Source organism: Mastomys coucha, unplaced genomic scaffold (genome assembly GCF_008632895.1).
Source record: "Mastomys coucha isolate ucsf_1 unplaced genomic scaffold, UCSF_Mcou_1 pScaffold16, whole genome shotgun sequence".
Lineage (NCBI taxonomy): Eukaryota > Metazoa > Chordata > Mammalia > Rodentia > Muridae > Mastomys > Mastomys coucha.
In genome coordinates, this window is record NW_022196898.1 from 104,058,760 (window position 1) to 104,082,140 (window position 23,381).

General features: G+C 40.8%; 1 protein-coding gene and 1 long non-coding RNA gene across 6 annotated transcripts in view; one reads left to right on the top strand and one right to left on the bottom strand.

Moving 5' to 3' along the window:
- The window catches only part of LOC116093981, a 46,588-nt gene extending 34,867 nt beyond the window's left edge, over positions 1-11,721 (bottom strand). For 3 of the 4 annotated variants that reach the window (XR_004119911.1, XR_004119910.1, XR_004119909.1), the window contains exons 1-2: positions 11,512-11,715; positions 1,337-1,543 (exon numbers count right to left, since the gene is read on the bottom strand). This is a non-coding gene — a long non-coding RNA (uncharacterized LOC116093981). Of the gene's footprint in view, positions 1-1,336; positions 1,544-11,507 lie in introns of all 4 variants that reach the window. The other variant, XR_004119908.1, reaches the window with a different exon arrangement.
- Positions 11,722-11,831: 110 nt separating this feature from the next.
- Positions 11,832-23,381, top strand: part of Negr1 (neuronal growth regulator 1) — a 746,019-nt gene continuing 734,469 nt past the window's right edge. For both annotated transcript variants that reach the window (XM_031375955.1, XM_031375956.1), the window contains exon 1: positions 11,832-12,384. In XM_031375955.1, coding sequence (XP_031231815.1) covers positions 12,227-12,384 — 158 coding nt within the window. In that variant the 5' untranslated portion in view covers positions 11,832-12,226. The remainder of the gene's footprint in view (positions 12,385-23,381) is intronic.

Sequence of the window (23,381 nt, forward strand, 5' to 3'; positions counted from 1 at the left end):
AGAGGTCACAGCATGAGATCATGTGATCACCACAACAAAACAGGGTGAGACCATCTTCAAATGAATGGCAGTATTGTTGGTTGCTGAGCCCCATGTGTAGAGACAACACAAGTTTTAACACAAGATATATTCCTAAAGGCAAATGTTCTGCCCACTTTCACTTATAGAAATATACTCCACTTTTGAAAATTGAAGCGAAATTATAGAGAGTGGATAGTAGTGGTAATAGATATTGAAATGTAGAACAGAAGTTTTAAAATTACTTCAAATATGAACACATGAGTAGTTAGTAATCTCCTTGAAATTATAATGTATAAAGTATAATGTATAGACATAGGGTGTAGACAACTTTCATCCTGGGTGATTTTTCTTTCATTGTTGTGAGATATCTACCAGAGAAGACTACAAGTTTAAGCCAATAGAAGGTCATAACAGGCTGGAGGATAGTAAATACTTATTGTGTTCAGGATCTCAGTGTAGCTGTGAGCCTTTCTCAGGGTGAGGTTTTAAGCACAAAAATTTTATCCTGAGTTGACATACTTCCATTTACAAGAACAGTTAGCTGGAAGTGAAAATGCAACAGCCAAATTCAAAGTTAGTAAGTTTAGAAACTTTCTTAGAACTATGGACTTTGATAGATTAGACCTTTGTTTTAAGTTTGGCAGGTGGTGTTATATATGTGCTGGGTTTTATAGAGCGAATGGTACTTCTGTCAAGGAGTCAGTTGTGTTAAGGCCTGAGAGCATGTTACAACATGAGAAAAAATCCCACTGCCCTAAGCTCTGGTATTGATTTGACAAAATCAATACCAGAAGAGAAGTAGAGAGAGTAGCTGCTGACCATGTCCCATATTCTAATTGAGTGTCTCGGGCTGAGGCTTGGCTTTATTCCTATGCTTGAATTCCGCAGTACCCTCAATATATAATTAACAAAGTCATTGAGATTTGTTCTGCCTTGGAAAGCTTCAGTTATAGATAAAGGGACATAAAATATGCATTGTTTTAAAAGGGCTTTGTGTGAGAGTGTATTGTTCTGATCCTGTGGAGCCATTGTCAAGGCTCTGGGTATACCTTGCTCTAGTTTGGAGATAGTATATTACCCAGGCCACTAGGCTGTGCCTAGAAAGCTTCTGCTATGGTCTTGCAGAATGCACCACATCTCCTGCTTTTCCTAGAGAGAAAATGAGCTGTACTATTAAAATTAATGCATGCTCTTCACGTAAGATATTAATACACACTAACCCAGTGGCAGAACAAGCAGGACTTGGAGAATTAGACCAGGTATAACTTTCACCCTGTGGAATTTCCTGTTCTTTGGTTTCTGACATTGTACTCACTTATTTCCCACACTGTATCCAGATGTTATAGGATCCAAGTAAGAGACATGAATCTATCCAAGCTGTGCAGCCCCCCTCTTATCAGAATGGACAGGGAACATCCTTCACAGTGAGGCAGTCTCAGCATCCCACACTAGAAGCTCTGCTCCTTTCTTCAGGTTCTTGAGTGAGTTATTTCTTCTATCACTTGTAACTAAAATTTTCTTCCTTTGAAAACAAGGCAAGGGAGTCAATATAAGAAAAGAATTCAGTGACATACCACCAGAGAACTAGAGTGATGCCCAGTACACAGTAAATACATAGCTCTGGTCAGTTCCATCCCTGGTGTCCTATAAGAGTTTCATTATGTATTTGACTACAATAGTCCTAATAATAGTAATTATGATGCATAGTGATCACTGAGCACTAACTAGGTCAAAATAAGCTACACATGATTTTGATTCACCACAATAAACCTTCTAGGGAGATGCTGGAGTTTCAGGTAGTTCATGAACTGTTGAATATGGATTCTGTGAACTGAACTCTAGTACTCTGTAAAAGCAGTACATACTCTCACAGAGCCATTTTGCCAGTCCTTAATACAAAAACAAACAAACAAGCAAAACAATAGCAAGGTACACACACACACACACACACACACACACATACACACACATTGTATTTTTTAAATGTTCCAACAATATGCTGCCCACAAGAAACTCACCTCTGGAAACAAGTCTGAGGAATATGATGACAGACAGTGAAGGGATAACAAGTGCTGTACCAAACAATGGAACCCAAAGCAAGATGGGCCAGCTATGCTAATATTCGGTAAGAAAGAACTCAAGCCAAATTCATTCAGAAGAGAATATGTCACTTCATTTCAATAAGACTAGAAATTGTCCAAGGAATATTCAGATATATGTGTATAATAAGACATTGCCTACACATGTTTTTTAGTACACCTGAAATTGAAGTTCATTCAACAATGAATGCACAAAGATCATGCACTGCAGTCATGGTGGGATAGTATTCTAAGATACAGAAGAAAAGAATCTTGTAATTTCATGAAAATTGCTAGGTGTGTATAGGTAATTATTGTCATCAAATTATAGGAGATAAACAAAAACAAAACAAAACAAAACAAAATGATGACCTGAAGACAAAATATAGACTCTTAAGTTAGGAATGAGGAGCTGGAATGGAAGGATGGTAAGTGGGAGAGTATAATACTAAGAATGAGGGTAAGAAAATAGTGTGTGTGTGTGTGTGTGTGTGTGTGTGTGTCTGTGAAATAGGAGCTGTGTCATCTCAAATTCTAAAATCTTCTAAAATGTTCAGACATGCATGAGACGTGATTACATTCATTATTTCAGTGAGTATTTCTAGCCCCTCTGCTGTGTGTGTGTTGGAGTTTACAAGGTGGTACCAGTGCACATAGCAACATAGGTCTTAAGAAATAAAGATTATTATGCCCAGAAAATTGCCCTCCTGAGATCCCTATGTTGAGAAGCCTCACCCTGATGTCTGCATTTTCCCAGAACCACAAAAGAGCTCCAAACCATTAGGAATCCTTAAGCAATGTGTTCTGTCCCTATGATAGGTGGTGGAGGGCAGTTATCTGCCAGCAAATAAAGGAAGACACAGGAGGAACTCAGCCTGTAAGACTTGTCTTTTTGACTGTTAGCCTCCTATTAAAAATTACACTTCTCTACTTCTTAAAGTTTGTTACAGTCCTGCTAAAAAATAATACATTAGCCCATGGTTGAGGAGCTATTAAGAATGACAGATGTTGAATCTCGAATTCTGAGACATTTTGACGGTTATCATTCTTCCCAGCACAGCATGGGGCTGGATATACATGGGGCAGAACAGTTTTGTATGTTGAAGAAATTGCTCTGAAGTATTACACTACATGGAGATTATGGATGTAAGAACATGGATATCTAGTTAAAAGCCATGCTGAATTTCAAATTCCTCTCTTGACAAAAGGAAGTAAAAATTTTAAATTTACAGTCAAGGATTTATTATTTTTTTTCCTAAAGTAGAAAACTTAGGACATGGACCACCTACATAGCTCAGTGGCTATGTAGGCACTCGCCACCACCTTTGATGATGTGTGCTTGATCCCCAAGACTTACGTGGTGGAAAGAGGTAGCTGACTCTGTAAAGTCATTCACTAAAGTCCACACGTGCATGCATGCATTTAAACAAACAAGTGAATTAATTAATTAATTAATTAATTAATGTGATTTTAAAATCTTAGGATGTAATATATAATCCAATAAACTATTTCCGAGCTTGGTGCTGGGGATAAGCCTGGTTCTAGAGTGTTTATAAGATGCAGATCCTTGGGTTTGATTTCTGGTATACCCTGTGCCTTCAGCACTCCTCTGGAGTTGGAAGCAGGATGGTCAGAAGTTCAAGGTTATCTCCAACTACATGGTTACTTTGGGGCTAGCTAGGTTTACATGAGACTCAATAGAAACACAACAATTTCAAACAATGTTTTCAAATATGTTTGTTATTATTAGATAATTCAACTAGTGATAATTTCCTGTTTGTTTTAAACAGGAGAAATGAATAGTTGTGCACAAAATGATGTTAAAACAAACAAAATACTGTTTCTTAAGTAGTTCTATGATATTTTATGTCAGAATGTGACTTGTAAATATGCATTTTTGCATTTGTCCCTTATGCCTAACATTCAAACACATATTTAATATGAGTTACGTGAATTAAAATTTGCTGAATTTGTCACATAAGTTGTCAGATGGTTTTGCAGGCTTTTTTTTTTCACAAATTTTTATCTGCTTTGTCTTAAGTTCTCTTGATTTGGCACCTGATTTTAATACTTTTAATTGCTTCTAATATTAGATGGTGGCAGTTGTTCTGTAGCTTGCAAGTTCATTGAGAGAATTTGCTAGTCAAATCTATTATGGATAAGTAAACAGGTGATATTGAATCAGAATAACACAAATGTCGACTGTGTTAGGTATGATTATGGTGACCATTGGTCATTTCCCACTCCCCAACCCTCTGTTCACTCACCACCCAAACCCTTGTGGAAACAATTCATCTTAAAATTTAGTTGTAGTCTTTGAAAGCCAAATGAGACCACATGAACACTAACACAATTATATACATATTTTCCAAATAAGTGAGTCATTTGAGAAAGCCAAGGTTGCTTTTTAAACAATAACCTGGGACAGAAAAGCATTTGGTAAAATGAGATGCTCTCTGCTTTCTCTGGGGAGATTGCACAGAAAAGCATCAAGAGTTCTTGAGGGCATCAGGGTTTGCTCTCTGGATAGCAGCAAATTAAATTATTGCAAGAGATCTAAGATCAGGAAACAGTGATAACTCATAAATCCAAATAAAACCAGGAGGCCAGAGTGAGTGTATATTTTTGGTGATAATTAACAAACAAAGCACATCACTTTTGTTCAAAATCATGATTTATATGTTTTATGCAGAAATTGTGAGTATTCTGCAAATGCTATCTAAAGTGAGAACTTGTGTCTAATATGAAAATACCGATGTTTGTTGAGCCCAATAATAATGTCTAAAAATTACACATTATAAATAGCATGTGTGAATATAAAAGTTGTTTATATTCTACCAAATACAACCAGAATAAAGTTGTTTATTTTCTACCAAAGTTAAAATTGTAGGTGAGTTGTAAATATTTTCATCTTGAAAATCTTTGACACTCATTTTTAACTTATCCATATAATATATACAAACTCACATAACACAGTTCTGATAAAATTATCCATTGATTGCCAGGAAATACATAAATTTGGGTATCAGATAGACATAAAGTATTTTACAGTAATGAAACAAGAAACAATTATCAAGACTGACTGTGTTTCGGAACACTATCCAGAAGAACCAACAGCTAGAGAGTTGCTATCACCTGCCCAGGTACGAGCTTTCTCTGCTGGTGAGACCTGAATTCACCATGACCTGCACCAGCAAGCCAAGCATTCAGAAGTTAAGGTGCGTCTGATTTTCTGGAAGGAGCCCTAGGGATTGTACAGTCTCCTATCTTTGCCTTGTCACACCTGAAAGTGAACTCAAAGGCACAGTTGTCACTAGGACTCCATCATGGAGTGTCTGTGCTGATGAGAATCCAGGCTTAGTCCACTTGTCCTCCAGTTCACGCTCTGGTGCAGAGACCGTTCATCCTGGTGGAGATACTGGTGTCATACTTTGTCACTCAGCATTTGCACTTTTTCATTTTTTCTTCTACTGTGGGCCTTTACCTGAAACAGCGTCAGTATGCATGACAAAGATGACAGCAATGGCACCAAGGGTGATGGTGACAAGGGAGATGGAGGCAAGGGAGATGGAGGCAGTGATGGGGATGACAATGATGAAGACAACGAGGAGGATGATAGCAACTGGACATTATACATTTCCTTTGGAGAAAGGTCTGGGTTTGTTCACTTTGAGTTCAGTTTTATCCAGTTATTTTCTTCCCTGCCATTGAATTTTAAGCCCTTTTTATAAATTTTGAATATCACTCCACCATCAAATATGCAACCTAGAAATGCTTTCCTTATTCTGTAGGCTCCTTTACCATTTTGATGCCTTTCAGTTTGAAAGCAATTTATATTGACATACTGTGTACTGTTGATTTTGTCCCAGTACTTTGATGTGATATCTCAATCACTTTCAAGGTAAGTACCAAGGACATCTCCCTCCATGTTCTTTACAATGAACAAAGATAGGTTCAGATCCTGTCTTTAGATATTTCATCTATTTGAATTTATTTGAATTTATTTTATTTTATTTTTGTATACTGTCAGATAAAGACCAACCGCTGCATGTAGGAATTTGATACTCTGAGCACTATGGGCTGAACTTTCTGGGACCATTGTGAAACTTAGCCTGGTATGTTTATTTAGCTTTGTTTTCCAGAACCTGTATTGCTACATATTTAATGTACACACTACACTATAACTCTATTCATAGGACAGGCTTATGACTTCAAATGAGAAGGTGTCAGGGCCCCGACTTGGGTTCCATGCCCAGTATTTATTAGCTGTGATTTTTTAGTCTTGTTGTAAGCTGACTTGGTATAGGATCATGAGAGACTGAGGGTTGTGTCCCAGAGTATTTCAGAGAGGATCAGCTGATAGGAGAAGACCCATCCTGAATGTAGGCTGCAGGATCTGCAGGCTGGAAACCTGGATGCTGTACAAAAAGGAAAAGGCAAAGATGCTGGCAGCAGCATGGATGCCCTCCCTCAGCACTTGGTGCTGAGGAACTCTGCCCCCTCCTAGAACTGGGGACCACCTGCTATCTTGAGTAAACCTATGGAGGTGACACAGATAGAGCTCTTGGGGGGTGGTTGTATAGAAGTGGATACACAGCCCAATGCTTTACTAAAGTTTCCTTTAGTATGTCTCTAAAGGTGTTGTTTTCAGAACAAACGGAAACAATGTAACAAACCTGGGAGACTACTTTAAGTTTTGAAATGTTTTCATACAGTTTGTTAAATTGCATGCACTCCAGACCTGGGTACTTTCCTCTGGTCTTTACTTCCTTATGAGTATCATAATCCACAGCAAGAGTTTCAACAGTGCAGAGGTTTCGAGAATTTTGACTTTTTAACCTATTTAAAATATGCATAGTTTTCATGTTCCTCTTTTACAAAATTTAGAGTAGTAATTATTCCAAATGAAAGCTGCCAATTCCTGTCAAAATGCCTTAAGCTTACACAGTAAGCAGTCCTTTTCAACACACATACACAAACCCCAGAGAAATTGCCAAAGAACAAAGAAAGAGGAAGATAGTTATAAAGACAGTAAGTGCACAAAATAAACATGTCTATATTGAGTAAGAATTTTGACAAATTATGAGATAAAAGAATAAAATGGTATTCTTATTTGGGAAAATAACATTATTATTTTTTTACCATGCAATTAAAAACATCAAATTTGATGTTTCTGTTTTAATTCATATACCAGATGCTCCTATGGCCTTCTGAAAGTGAAAAAGATAATTAAGATTGTTACATGAAAGTTGTTGCTTTTTGTAGAATCCATGAAAATATGCAATGAAATGTAGTTAAATCTCTCATCTTACAAGCAAAAAGAATAAAAATGTTAGTGTCTGAGAATTTTTTCTCTCATACTTTGAAGATTTCTGTTGAAGTTCTTAGGTGACATTTGAAGCATCTCTGGGGAATACAGGGAACTTTGGGGGACAGCTTGGGCACCATCCCCACCCACCCTAGCAGCTCATAGACCTTTGTGCTGTGACTCACTGCTTGGATGGAATAACACCCCTTGTCAATAACTCCCTTCCCCTTTATTCAATATTCATTTCTCAGGCTGTCTACCCTGTAGGTCTAATGTAAGGAAGACAGAGGCCAGAGGCTGCTCTTCCTGGAAGGCAGTCAGTCAACCACTTAAAGTTTAGACTTGTCATTTCAACCCTAATCTAAATCTAAGAGGCCCTTCCCCTTCACCTCCTTCACCACAGACTTTAGCAAAGAACTGTACATGGGGAAAGCCATGTTCCAGGCACCGAGAGGAGCTTGTCATAGTGTATGGCCACAGCACAGTACATGAGGGACATGGGAAGGAGTTCAGTTGGGGCTAATCATTATGTCCCCCAACACTCCCAATTTGTCTAACTGGATCTCCTCAATGAATCAGGGCCAAGTGGAGTCTGACTTATGAAGAACACTTCTGTCTCTGTAAACTTCAAGGCAGCATGGGTGTGGGCCACAGTCCTGCCTTGTCAGTGTGTGTGTGTGTATAGGGGGGCATACACAGATGTTTATACTTGCGACCTCTGACTGAATGGTCAGTTCTTATCTTGGAATGGTTTGCTTCTGTAAGGCAGGATATTTAGCACAGTGACCATGTCCTGGTGCTGTTAACTTTTACCTGCCAAGGTTACAGTGCTACTGAGCATGTGCCAAAGCAACACTAGTTACCTGGTTCCAAACTTTAAGTGGGCTAGGCTGAGAATCTCTAACAGTTCCCTAAGGTTGGTGGTTCTGTTGGTTTGTTTTTAATGTTTCACAATAACTTGAAAATTTATCAAACTTAAGCCGCTTAACTCAAAAGTAATCACTGTGCAAGTGAGAGAGCCCTTAGCCTGGCTGGACAGTGCCCTGACTGATGCCTTCGGGGCTTCAAGAACTACAATATATTCTTACTTTCCATGCTTTCAAGTGGACTCTAGGTCCTGTCCTGCCTAAAATTTTCCACTCACAGAGACTAGTGAGCTGAGACTTGAAGCTATCAACAAAAACAAAGCATTTAATTTCTGTCCTATATTTTCATAATAGCTATCTCATTTGCACCACTGAATCTTAAATGAAAACTCTAAAGATGCTTTTCAATAAAATATAGGTCATAGAGAAGAGGAAAATAAGTGTGAGCCAATGGACAAATATCTAACATCACTACTTGGCTCCACATAGCTGTTCTAAATCAACTCCATATTGGTCATTTCAATTCTTTACATGGGAGAAATTGAGGTTTAGAAATAGTGAAGTGCATGCTTACAAAGTAAGACACACCATCTCTGTCAGCTTCTATGACATCTGACCAGGGTTCCATCTCATGACATCCTGTCAGGTAGTCACCATCCATTCGTCAGCTTCTATGACATCTGACCAGGGTTCCATCTCATGACATCCTGTCAGGTAGTCACCATCCATTCGAAGACAGTGTGTCCTTCTATTCTACTGGTACAGTTTCCTATCATTTTCATTTTCTTACTTGGTTTTGCTCTAAAGTTTCCTCAAGAGGAGCCAAGAATTCCTGAATTTATCTCTCTACTGGGAAGTCAGAAGCAAATGCTGGAAAACCTGAAAAATCCCCTCAGATATGAGCCCTCAGAAAGGTCAAAGGTTAAGCCTGCCATAACATGAGGTTAAACTTATCTCCCATTTTCCTGTTTAGTCAGAGGACAGCATGAAATGCACCAGGCTAGAGCAACCAGGAATGACATGCATTCCTTAATTGTGAAAGACTTACAAATAAACTCTAATATCCCAACAGGGTGCTGGCTTCCTCTTCTCTTTTACTTAGACTGGTTCTGTAAGAGTTAAGTGTTTTCTGACCATTGACTAGAAGCCCAGATAGAAACCAGAGAGAGGAAAGGAAACTCATTGCCTTTAAATAGAAGTGGCTCCAGTTTCAGTTTACAAGCCTGAAGGGTTGTACTATTAAAATTGCTGCAGAGCTCACTCCTTGGCCACAGAATCCCCCCATCCTATCCAACCTTCCCTCGTCGTTCCCCCACCCCCAAGGTGTTAGTCTCTGGGGAAAGCAGTTAGAAAAGACTGTCTTTCAGTGGCTTGTACTCAAAGGCGCTGGCTCTTCCATCCCTGCATACCATATCGTTAAACTTTGGCTCAATGCCAGAAGCTGAGCCTTCTGCCTCTTTTCATTGGCGTCTAGTTTATCGATAGCGAAATAATACCGCATGGAACTAGTTGGCCACGTAGTGGGAAGTCAAGCCTTCTAATACCTCGTTTGTCCTAGATAATTTTAAGCTTTATCCAGAGTGCACTGCCAAGAATGTTAAATGAAGTACACAAGAGGAGAGCTTTAGGTATCTGGCATCAATATTAGTGGGAGACTGCCATCTGACAATAATTTCCCTAGCACAGCAGACGGTAAAGAAAAATGTTTTCATTCATCCGCAAATGACTAACATTTTATTGATGTTTCGAAATGCGGCTGAATACTACCGCACTTTCAATTCCCGAACGGGTTCTGAGAATTAAGCCTGAATACTAATCACATCAGTAGCTCCTGCTGCAAACCTCTCGGTTAATTGCTGAACCTCGCAGGGAATCTTCTGCAGAGTGGTGATGTTGCTTAGAGGGTCCGGGATAAGTCAGTCTGGGTAGTCCCGGGTGATGTGAATTGCTGGCCCTACCTCATTCTATCCTTAGACGCCGTGATAAAAATAAAAAATAAAAAGCCACCCTGGGTACCACCACCAACTATGACTCCTGCCTGCCTCATCAAGAGCTCAGTTTGGGGAGGAAGCCGGATGCTGACCCCTGCAGAGATCCTTGCTTCAGTGCGCTCTGCCGCGGGGCCCTGCTGGCGTTCAGAAAAAAAAAAGGAGTTCAAATGAGCACTAGAGAAAGACGAATGTGTTTTGTAAATACCGCTACAGGCGGAAGGTGGGGGAAACCAAAAGAGGAGGGTAAGTTATTTCTAACCACCAGCTTCCCAAACTCCTCACAGGCACTGAAACCGCTGTTCTGGATTCAGATTCTCTCATTGATTTGCAAATCGCCTGGAAGTGCTCTCGGATCTTAAGGCTGAAAATGGGTGCCAGAAGGGGGGGGGGGGATAAAGAGTGGACTAAGGATTCCGTGCCTTGTACTCTGTTTTGCCCTGACCTGGGCGTGGGCTAGCAGATCCGCGCCGCACGGCTTGTAGCTTGAGGGGTTGAGGTTGCTGCTCAAGAAAAAAAATACAACTGGGACTCCTTAAAGCCGAGGAATGCCTTGGCTTCGATCGAGTGCGCGAGCCTTCCGCCCAATAGGCTCAAATGGGTTAAACTGCCTCTTACATAACGGGACCGCCTAGCTCCACACAATTAAAACACTGATTGCAGCCTCCTCCAACTCTGCATCCCAGCAAGGCCCGCCCATCCCTCTCCCATTGCGCCTGCGTGTCGCGCGCTCCCGGGCCCCCGCACGCGCCCTGCACACTCCATCTCCCTCTCACAAGTGCACACTCTGTGCTGACACCACACGCGCACACACACACTCATGCGCAAGTTAGTATCTAGACGCACAGAGAAGGGCAGGCGTTCTCCTGTCCGCACAGGCGAACTCACACACGCTCTAGCTTTCGGTCGGCAGGCCCGAATCACACTATACTGTTCCCGCTAAGCAGCAGCGCCGCCACAATTCCTGCTTATCTCCAAGAGAGGGTAAAAAGACATACCCCCACTAAAGAAAAATAAGGAACGGAAGGAAGGAAAGAGGGACTGAAGAGAGAGAGAGAGAGAGAGAGAGAGAGAGAGAGAGAGAGAGAGAGAGAGAGAGAGAGAGAGAGAGAGAGAGAGAGAGAGAGAGATATTGAGATTGAGAAGAGAGTGTGTGCTAACTGGCAGTTTATTATCAGTGCTATTAGCTAGTCAGGATTAAAAAAAAACACATACAACAAGATAACAACAAAAAAAGCCAACTCACTCACAGTCTCAGGCGTCATGATGGCGCCGACCCCAACTTGAGTACTTTAAAGTCGGGGACCCGGGGAGCTGAAAGCACCGGAGGGCAGGCCTGGCCCCCAAGCCCTGACTTCCCAGGCCCGCGGCTCGCAAAGCTCTCAAACTCGCGGGGCCAAGCCGGATTAGATCTCGGTGAATCCTCGGTCGCCCTAGCTTCCCTGTCCCTCTCCTTCCCTCTTTTTGATCTATCTCTTTCGCTTCTCGGCCCCCCTCCCTGCTTGGTCCTCCATCCTCGGGCGGGGTTGCTACGGAAACGGCCGCTTGGCAACGCGCGCGAGCCCGGGGGCCGCCGGCCGCTGCTGCGCCCCGCGCCGCCTGCGCCGCCTCCCGCGCTCTGCTCGCCGCCTCGCAGGACGGTGTGCGGCCGCCAGGGATTAGCCACGCTCCGGACGCGGCCGGGCGCCCCGAAGGAGGTGGAGCGCGGTGCCAGGGGGCGGGAGGGGAGGGAGGGAAGGCAGGCTGCAGAGGAGCAGAAAGGAGGCGAGGCCGGGGAAAGAGGGAAACTACGCCCGACAACTAGGGAGGGGGTGAGAAAGAGAAGAAACCCACCCACCCACTCAGAAAAAGGAAAAGAGGAAAAAAATCTCGTGTGGCGCGCCGCCTGGTTATCGGGCAGCCTCGCCAGCAGCAGGGGGTGGGAGCCGACGCTGCCGGAGAGCGAGCAGCCTGGCAGGCACGGACATGGTGCTCCTGGCGCAGGGCGCTTGTTGCTCGAACCAGTGGCTGGCGGCGGTGCTTCTGAGCCTGTGCTCTTGCCTCCCGGCCGGGCAGAGCGTGGACTTCCCTTGGGCGGCCGTGGACAACATGCTGGTGAGGAAAGGTGACACGGCGGTGCTCAGGTAGGGACCGCGCGCCCTCTCTACACTTGCTTCAGTCTGTCTTTCTGTCCCTTTCCCTCTCTGCACCTTGCTTTACACCCAGCGTGAATCCTGCTGTTGTTCACGAGCAAAAACACCACACCTCAGGCTAGCCACGCTTGACCCTTCCTGGGATTCTCGGACCCCGGGGCAGGGGTCTGGCTGGATTAGGGAGAGAGGGAAAAGCGCTTTCCAAGCAGCCCGGGGTTAGGAAGTGTGGGGCTTGAAGGAGGGGTAGGTGCCACTTTGGAGCTGGGTCTCCGCTCTGCTGCCAGCGGTACTCCAGGAGTCTGACAAGTTTACAGGGCTTGTTTCTGCCTCACTCCGTAACCGACTTTTCTCAACTGCGGGCTCTGTGCTCCATTTATTTTCCCTCTCATTTGAACAGTAAGATCCAAATATTCCATTCAGCTTTTTTCCCCTCTTGTAGCTGTTTTCCTTCCTTGTTTTCCTCTTCGTCTTCCCCTATCCCATTTGTCCAACTTCCTCGTCAGTCAGCCCATTGCCTCCAGTCTTCTTAGGTTTACCCCTATTCTATTCTATTCCCACTGTTTCACACTCACCTTGGTTCCTGTCATTCCTTGCTTTCCCTGTTTTTCCAGCTTTCCCTTTCCATTAATTTCTGGTCCTCACCATAGCCCTCATCTTCCCCTCCCAGACCCTCGTCTGTCTCCAGCTTCACCTCCCATGCACTTTTCTGTCACACCCACACTCAAGGTCCAGGACCATTTTCAAATCCCATAAATCTCGATTTTATGAGCACACTCTCTCTGAGCATTCCTATCCTCTCACACTGGCACTTCCCTCCTGTAAGAAACACTGCACATTCATATTCTCCCTCAGTGTGTAAAGGATGCACACTCCACACTCACCACACGCGTGCACCCCCCCCTTCCCTTCTTCTTCTGTCTGTAGTTTTACCTCTTGTCTTCCCCTAATTTCACTGAGCTGAGCATGAACAGCGAGTTTGTCGGTGAAAGGTCCCCCTAGCCTGTTTTCCCCAGAAGCCACACTGCCAAGTGTGCCCAGGGGAAGATTTCCTTTCCCATTGGATATAAATTGATGACCAGTCATGCTTAGAGCTAAACAGGGCTCCCTACCCTGCCTTGCTCCTTCACTTTCCATACACCCACCTACACTCCCCCCCACCTCCAAATCTGGTTTGCTTTGCCAATCTCCCTGAAAGATCTTCGCTCTCTCCACTGGGTGGTAGTTTGCTTATGAGTACAGATTACAGGGATCCAGTATAATACAGGCATGTCTAAGGTGGAGAAGAACACTTATTTATGGTTCAACCAGGCAACATTTTAAATTTAAAGATGTAGGTTTGAGGCAGGACTTAAAGCTTTTTAATTGTTCTTGAGCCAATTACACAGATCAATTTTAATAGATGCTAGTACCTTGTTTTAAGAATATCTTATTCTTGTTAAGATTCTGAGAACACAAAAGTAATGTATTTCTGCTACAGTATAGAAGAATAACTTTTCATTTTGGACAAAGGCGGAGTATGCTTTATCATGGAGCAGATGAGAATTAAGCACCCTTTTCTTCATGTTATTAGTTTCTTTGTAAGTTTGATCATCAGCTTTAGATGCAAGCTCAGTTACAGAAATTGAAATGTATGTGTGTGTGTGCAGTAGCAAATGGCTAAAGTGTGGCAAGCATTACCATTTTCAGCCTGAAGGATTTGATCTCTCACTCACATTGTGCTGATAAATCTTGGCAATTCCCTTCCTAATGAGCAGTTTAATAAGTGTTATGGTCAGTTGAAGTATCCGGAACATGTTCTGCCTCCGGGATACCTTCCCTCTGACAGTGTAGATCTCCAGTGTAGGGGAGGATTCCTACAATGGTGAGTTTGGTGTGGTTCTTGTTTGCTTATAGGCTTCAGACCTCATCCTTGTGTGATGCAACTTGAGCTTCATAGCATTTTAGAGAACTCTTGACTCTCGAAACTTCTCAGTGATGTTAAGCAATTGCCTACATTTTAAATACCGTTTTTTTCACTGGAAGCAAATTTTATTTGCTTTACTTTTCTACATCAATTTCATAATTCTATAGAAATTTTCTAGTTATTGAACTTTTGATCCCCCAAGTTTTAGGGATGATTTATCATTTATTTATAGGAAATTGCATGTTCATTAAAATATCAACCATTGCTCTCAGTTCTTTGTGACTTCCTCAGCATCAGGGATTGACTTTCTTCATGGGCTGATACAGGTGGTCTGTATAACATATTATACATATATATATCAATTTATTGTTGATGCTATCCTGTAACTCATTAGAAAAACAAAGCTATACCTCAAAAATTTGTGGAAAATTTTTATCAAAGTATGTGAATTGAATACCTAAGAAAACACTTAACAGATCGCTATAACAATCTACTATCTTCTTTTTTCTTTTCATTGAGGTCACATTCCTTAAAGCATCTCATAGAGAGTAGTGAGATAAAAGCCTGGAAATGCAAACATGCCAGTTAGGGGTGTAGGAGCTCCTGATCAGTGAGGTAATAAAGGACTAGGTCAAAGGTCAGCTGATCCAGTTCTGTCTCCAAAGTACCAGGGAGTCCGTCTTTTAAGAAAAGAAAAGAATAACAACCAACCCCAAGCTTCCCTTGAGTGGAGCTGTAACACTCCTGTTGCAAAACAGAGGAAACTCATCCTGTCACTCTCTGCTGTCTGTCACCTTGTAAATGGTCACCACTGTTGAACTCACATAGAGAAGGTACAGTGAGTTACAGGTAATCACAGAGGTTTCAACTCTTAACCTCTGCCTTTGCAGACTGGCAGGCTTTGCCAGGCTTTGCCAGGCACACACCCTGAGCCACTCCATAGACCTGTAGACATTCCAGACAAAGTAGTTAATGGTGCATGTATTCAACAGAGTAAATCTTACATGAATTTTGGATTTCAAAATACATGAATTTCTAGAATACACCCTAGGTTTTTAAAAACATATTTCCATCATTCATATCCATATAGAATTTGATGTTTGCTAAATTTAATTACATTATTCTGTTCCTAAGAAAACCTGTTGGTTGGTAAATGGGAAGGCGTGCTTGTGTTGTTTGGTAAATGGGAAGACCTGCTTTTTCTCCAGTCTTCATGTTGCATTTTGTAGTAAGTAGCAGACCTGAGTCATTGTATCACCTAGTAACAAGGCAGAGGACAATCAAGACAAAAAGTCATTAGAACCCAGGTCTGCTAGCTTTGAGGAGCTGAGTCACACTATTAAAATTTACATACAAATCAGACCACGTTTTAGTGTTAACTAAAACACCAATCATTTACTTTATTCTCACTTTACTGGTGTATACTGTTGGGTAAACAGGTCAAAGATGTCTCATAGTCTTTGTAAACAGTCACAAACATTTGTATCCTCTCTACAACTGCACAATTCTTTATTTGTTTTGCTCATTGTTTTTCCAGACAGGGTTTCTCTGTCTGTCCTGGAAACTGCCTGTCCTGGAACTCACTTTGTAGAACAGGCTAACCTCAAACTCATAGAGATCTACCTGCCTCTGCCTCCCAAGTGCTAGGATTAAAGGAGTACACCACCATGCCCAGCATCTGCACATTAAACACATTTCATTTTCAACTCTTTTTTACAACCTGTTTGTTCATTCAGCCATTCTGCATGGATTTTGTATATTTTCCGAGACTTCCCTGATATTAATTCAAGCTAACTTACTCTGTGCTTGTCATGATTTTAATCAAAGGAAGGAAAGAAAGAAGGAAAGAAAGAAAGAAAGAAGGAAAGAAAGAAAGAAGGAGGGGTTGAGGAAGGGAGGGAGGGAGGGAGGGGTTGAGGAAGGGAGGGAGGGAGGGAGGGAGGGAGGCAAGGAGAGACAGAGGGAAAGTCTTCCTTACAAGTGATACATTTGGTTACTTTAGCAAAATGAGCACAGCTAGCCATTCTATTCACTGGACTTGAGTGCCAGTTACTGGGTTAACATGTTGTGTGACTTTTGGGGGAAGGGCAGATAACACACATGCTCTAGAGATCATTCCACAGAGGATATTTCTGTTGGAACCACATAATCTTGCCAATAGATTTAGAAATGGTGCCTTGCATATTCATTCCTGTAGGACAACACATTTGCTGTTTTTATTCTACATTAAGTAGTGTCAATTGAAATGCATGCTGTTGGTTACAATAAATGATTTATGTATGAGAAAGTAGAATCACCAATAAATAGAACTCAATTAGATATCCTCAGAGAAGACCATTGGGATGTATGTCTCCTTGTAGGCTGAGTCCCTCCTGTACACCAAAGCACCATGTTCTCCCAGTAAACTCTTTATCAGCACAAGATCTTCAATTTGTAACATTAAGGTATTATTTAAATGCTTATGTGCTGATATGGTAGAGTTCTTAAAAACATTATTCCAAAGCTCTTAAGGAAGGAAGGTGCCATACTTAGGTTTAATTGTTGATTTAAGCTACCTGGGAAGATGGATGCCATGAAGTAATTGGCCCCATCTGATTGGCCTGTAGGGATGTTTGTGGGGCATTACAATTGATTGTTAATTGACATGAGAGGGCTTAGTCCACAAAAGGCAGTGCTATCAGTGGCAAGTGGGCCTGGGGTGTATAAGGAAGGCAGTTGAGTGAGCCAGAGGAAATCAACAAGTCAGTAAGCAGCACTCTTCCTTGGTCTGCGCTCCAGTGTCTGCCTCTAGGTTTCTGCATGGAGTCCCTGCCCTGATTTCTCCCACTGATAGACTACAACCTGTAAGCCAAATAAATCCTTTCTTTTCCTGAGTTGTTTTTGATCATTTGTTTTATAATAGCAGCAGAGTAAAACAAGGGCAAAAGTGATAATGGATTATTATAATGAGTCAGCCTGGGAAAATGAGTCCCTAGCATAGAACTGAGAAGTGGTGGAGTGTCATGTGTGGTGGTATGTCATGTGTGGCAATGTGTCATGTATGGTGATGTATCATGGGTGGTGATGTGTCATGTATGGTGATGTGTCATGTATGGTGATGTGTCATGTATGGTAATGTGTCATGTGTGATGTCATGTGTAGTGTCATGTATGGTGATGTGTCTTGTGTGGTGATGTGTCATGTGTGGTGTCATATGTGGCAATGCTTAGAATTGTTCCACTGCCAGGTATGCTACATGGCATATTAGCTAATAACAATTTATTAATTATAGAACAGCATACTGTTTTAAAATTTCTATATTATTACTTTTGGCCAATCTAACTATTTAGAAGAATTCAAAATTTCTTTTGGTTGTGTGATTTTTTTTGCATATAAGCCTATTAATGAATTTATTTTAAAAGTATTTTTAATAATTAAATTGCTCTGTGAAGTAAGAATTAATACTTTAGTTTTAAAATTTTATCAAGAATAGTGACAGTATGCTGTGTGTCAGTCATCTATGGTCCTGTATCCCCTCTGCTGTTCTGTGTGGGTGGGAAGGAGAGTGTGTGATTCCCAGGCTCTGTCCTTTTGCATTCCTTCTCTGATATTAGTGGGAAGATGGGGAGATGGGGATGAAGTGAGTGGCCTGGGAATTTCTCCATTTTCTCTCCCCTGAGATTTGAGGCTGTCAGGGGCAGTATTTCCCCAACCCCCAGAGGCAGCTTCCTTCCCCAGCCACAGCCACCTATTCCTTCAGCGGGGTCTGTAGTGGCTCCCTCTCATTGCTAGTCACTATGGCGCACCAATCTTCTTAGTGTCTCAAGAGTTCCCTTTCCCTTATAATAAATCCTTACTTTAAACCACCTCTGCGTTAAATACCTAGGATGTTAAATATTGTTCCCAAAGCCCTGGCTGGCTCACAAAAATTAATGATTTCCTTGACTTTATTTTTTTATATTTTACAGCAATAATGATATTAATAATAACAGTAAAATAATAAATTGCTACGGATTGGAACCAGGGCCTATCCCATTCTAGAAAACACTTGGTACTACATGCTCTCAGCTAGTTTCATGTTAATTATATTTAAATAAATGATTCTTTCACTTGTGGGATGTGTGTGTGTGTGTGTGCGCGCGCGCGTGGGCATTTTTGAGGGTATGATGTTAAGTCATCTCCTCTCTCATAGAACATTGGTACTGGGTTACAGATGATTTCATAGATATAACATGTGTTCCACATCAAACAATGAGAACAAGAACTTACTTCCAACAAACTGGCAAAATCTAGAACTTTTCCAGCAGCAATCATTATCAAATAAGTTATTTATTCTTCTCCGGTGGTTATTTGAAAAAAAATCAATATGACTGAAGGAATTAAGTGATAGATTTTAATATTTTGACAAAATGAGTTTTATGCTCTTCTTTGCTGTATTTAGTTTGAAAAACCTTGGAATTTTAAGTCTTAGGTCTGGTGTTCAGTAGACCCTGGGATCTGCATTTTATGAGAGCAACACAGGAGAAAGTGGGAATTAATGAGTCAGTGAAGGAGAAAGTGAGGGACAGGCCCAGTTACAGTAGTTAGGGAGGCTTTTTAGGATTTAGTAACACACTTTCTTTAATGCTCCCCTCTATGATAGAGAGGCCTTTCAGAATTTAGTAACATCCTTTCTTTAGTGATCCTGGAATTTTATGGTGATGGAAAGCAAACATTTCACTCATTGAATCTGCAGCAGGTCAACAGAATTCTTTGTCTTAATTAATGTTTGCAAAAATTCTTTGTAGTTTGTAACATCCTCATTGGAAAAACTTAGAATTTATTTTTCTTTTGATTTTCATTTTTTCTTTGTGTATGTTGATTAAATTCTTTTCCCCCTTCAATACTTCCTATATTCTTCTCACCTCTCTATCTCCCCATAATTTCTGTTCCTTCTCACTATATTTAAAACAAGAAAATCCAAACAAAAAAACAAATTCAATAAGAGAAAAAAAATACACAATTAAAAGAAAACAATAAGTATACCACAACCCATGCAGACCTTTGTGTATGGCTACCTAGTCCTGGACATGCATGGGGTCTTTCCTGATAAGCTGCCACACTATAGAAGAAAACCCATTTTCCCTTATCTAGCAGGTATCAATTGCAAATAGCTTCTTGGTGGTAGGACTTGGTGTCTGGTTTCTCTTCTCAGAGCTGAGGTTGTTCTGGTTTGAATTGGTGCAGGTCTTGGGTGTGATGCCACAGTCTGTGAGTAGTCCTGTTGTGTCTAGAAGACACTGTTTCCTTTGTGACATCTCTTAGAATATTTATGCCTTCTCTTCTGAGTATGTCCCTGAACCTTGAGGAATGGGCTCTGATGAAGACATTCATTTAGGACTGAGTATTCCAAAATGTCCCACACTCACACACTGTCCAGTTGTGGGTCTCTGTCTTTTAGTATCATCTACTAAAAGAAGAAGATTTTCTGATGAGGGCCAACTTATAGGTAGAACAGGTGAGGACCTGACTTATAGGTAGAACAGAATGTCACTGGGAATCATTTTATTCATTCATTCAGATGAATGTTAGTGTTAGGTTTCCCCCAGGCCCATGACTTACCTAGGGTCAAGTTCTGGTCCTCATTAGCAGTTTCAGGTACGAGTTCCATCTCAAGGAGTTTGGCCTTAAGTTTAAAGAATGGTTGGTTACTCCCATAGCATCTGTGGCACATTTGTAACAGACTATCTTGCAGGATGCTCACTGCTGTAGCTATCAAGGTTTGTACCTAGGTGGTGTGATTGTACTTCTCCAGCAGCATACATAATACCTTGCAGTACCGTGAGCACTAGTCAGTAAGAGTGATGGAAGCTGCTACAGTGGTATTGTTTTTCACAAGGCCTTTATCATTAGTTACTCCTCCCTACATTCCTTCTCTTCCCATCCCTTTCCCATTTAATCCTCTCATTCTAGTTCTTTATCTCTTTAAATTGTTAAATTCTCTATCCCATTCCTTGGAAGACCTGTCATCCCCACTGATTCTTTATTAGTTACCTAACCTTTATGGTTATTCAGATTGAAACACTTGTATCTAAATGTTAATAGCTAAAACAGTTCTGAGTAATAAAAGTATTGTTGAAGTATCAGTGTCCCAGATATTATGACAGTGCTGTAATAATAAAGACATCGCAGTATTGGCACAAATCAGACCTGTTGATCAATGGGTTAGAAATGAAGACACAGATATAAGTCCATACACACATATAGATACCTTATTTTTTTAATAAAGAAGCCAGAAACACACTAGGAAAAGGACAGCATCTTCAACCAATGGCACTGGTCAAACAAGGTGGCTGAATACAGAAGGAAGCAAATATATCCATACTTATTACCCTGCACAAATCTAAACTCCAAGTGGATCAAGGGTATCAGCGTAAATCTGGATAGCGCCTGAATTTGACAGAAGAGAAAATTAGGAAGACCCTTAAACTCACTGGCACACATAAGAACATCCTGAGAAGACCAAGAGCACAGGCACAAAGAAACAACAAATAACAAATGCGACCTTGTGAAATTGAGCAACTTCAGTATGGCAAAGGATGACATTATTGAAAATATCATCCTACAGAACAGTAAAATCCATTTAGCAACTACATACCAGGCAGAGGATTAGTATCTAGAATATATAAAGAGCTAAGAAATGGAACATCCAAATATCAAGTACTCAATTCAAAAGCAAGTTATAAAACTATACAGTTAAAGAAAGAAAGAAAGAAAGAAAAAGAAAGGAAGAAAGGAAGAAAGGAAGAAAGGAAGAAAGGAAGGAAGGAAGGAAGGAAGGAAGGAAGGAAGGAAGGAAGGAAATTCAAATGGCAGAGAAACGCTTAAAGGAACTTCAACATCTTTCTTAGCCACTGGGAAAATGCAAATCAAAACTACTTTGAGATTTCATTTTACACCAGTCAGAATGCCCAAGATCAATAAAACAAATGACAGCTCACACAGGTGAAGATGTGGAATAAGGGGAAGGCAACACACATCCACATGGCAGAGCACACATGTACAACCACTATGGAAAACACTGTGTGATTCATCAGAAAGATAAGAATTAATCTACCTCGACATCAAGATTTATCACCCTCAGACGTATACCCAAAGGATGCTTTGCCCTACACCAGAGACACTTCATTTCCCATGTTCATTGATGCTGTATTCTGATAGCCAGAAATTGTAAAGAGGTTAGATGTCCATCAGCTGATAAAATTGATTATGAATATGTGGTTCATTTACAAAATGGAATACTTTCTAGCTGTTAAGAAAAATGAAATCTGGGGTTAGAGAGATGGCTTAGCGGTTAAGAACACTGATTTTTCTTCTAGAGGTCTTTAGTTCAATTCCCAGCAACCACATGGTGGCTCACAGCCATCTGTAACTGGATCTGATGACCTCTCCTGGAGTATCTGAGGACAGCTACAGTATGCTCACATACATAAAATAAATAAATCTTTAAAAAGAAAAAAAAAAGAAAAATGAAATTCACAGCTAAATGGATAAAACTAGAAAAAATGATTCTGAATGAGGTAAGCCAGGCCCAGAAAAACAAGTACTGCAATTTTCTCTTATAAGCTGATGTTAGCTTTTAAAATTCAGAACCCTTAAAATAATTTATTATTATCAGTTATTAGAGTTCATACGTTTTTATCTTATTCACTTCCATTCCACAATTCTTCTGAGATCCACCCCTTTTACATACACACCCAACTTAGTGCCTTTTTGACCTTTTTCTCAAGCTATCAAGAGAAGTTTATGCTGCCAAAATATTCCTATCTTCCTATCTTTCTTATCTTCTCCTGGGGCATGGTTAGCTTGCCAGAGGCTGCACTCTTACAGATCACTGACTCCCTTCCCCTCAAAGCTACAAATTCCCAGTGTTTCTCAGGTTAGGAGTAGCACTGTGTGCCTAAGTTCCACATTCATGATGGGACTTGGTCTGACTGAGGCTTGCAGTGCATTCTGGGTAACCACTATGAGATCATATCTACAGTCGCCTTGCTATGTGGAAAAGATGGTGCTTGCTTGTAGTCACCTGTCACTTCTTGTTCTTACATTTTTTCCCTTCTTCTGCCATGATCCCTGACCCTTTGGAGGAGGATTATATATGATCCGTATAGGACTGTACATTTTACAATATCTTATTCTTGGTCAGTTGTTAGTTAGTTACAACCTATTGCAAATAGAAACTTCTCTGATGAGAGTCTAGATATGCACTAATCTATGGATATAGTAATAACCTATTAAGAGTTGGCTTGATACTTTGTCCATTAAGCAAAATAATAGTGGCAGATTCTCACCTAGGACCTGTCTAGCCACAGGTTCTTGGCTTAGTAATGATGACAGGTATGGGTTTCATGTTGTGGAGTGAGCCTTAAATCCAATAAGAAAGTGACTGGTTTTGTCCAATATGTTTGTGCCTCTATTGCTCCAATGGAAAGTCTTATTGAGCTGGTCATAACTGGAGCTTGCAGACTTCACAGCCAGGTGACTGATGGTTCTTTTTCTCTCCTGTAGCATATATACCACCTTCCAGAAATATATTTAAAATTGCAAGGAAAAATGTACTAGAGGGTTGTGAAGAAAAGTGAGTGAAATTATGTGCCATATATTTCAAATAAAATGACCAATGTAAGATACATGACAAGACATTTTACATAACAAAATCATTTTATTAAACTTGACTGTATATTTTTGCATTGATATATGTATGTGCTGTCAAGACTCAACATGTATATTCTAAGGTGCGTTTCAGTAGAAAAAACATAAATTACACGGTTCTAGTTGCTAAGATTTTAAGCTATAGCTCTAATCTGAAGAAGACTCATGGTTTCAAATGACCAAGGAAGACATCCTTATCCTCAACACTACACCACAGGGATGACAAGAACTCTTTTTACACACACACACACACACACACACACACACACACACACACACACATACCCCACACCACACAGACTGCAAGAAATCTCTAGAGTCATGTCTCATTTTTAAAATTTAATTATTTTATTTATTATGTTTACCATCATTAATTATTATTTGGGTTTTTTTTATAGTTTCATTCTTTTTTTTT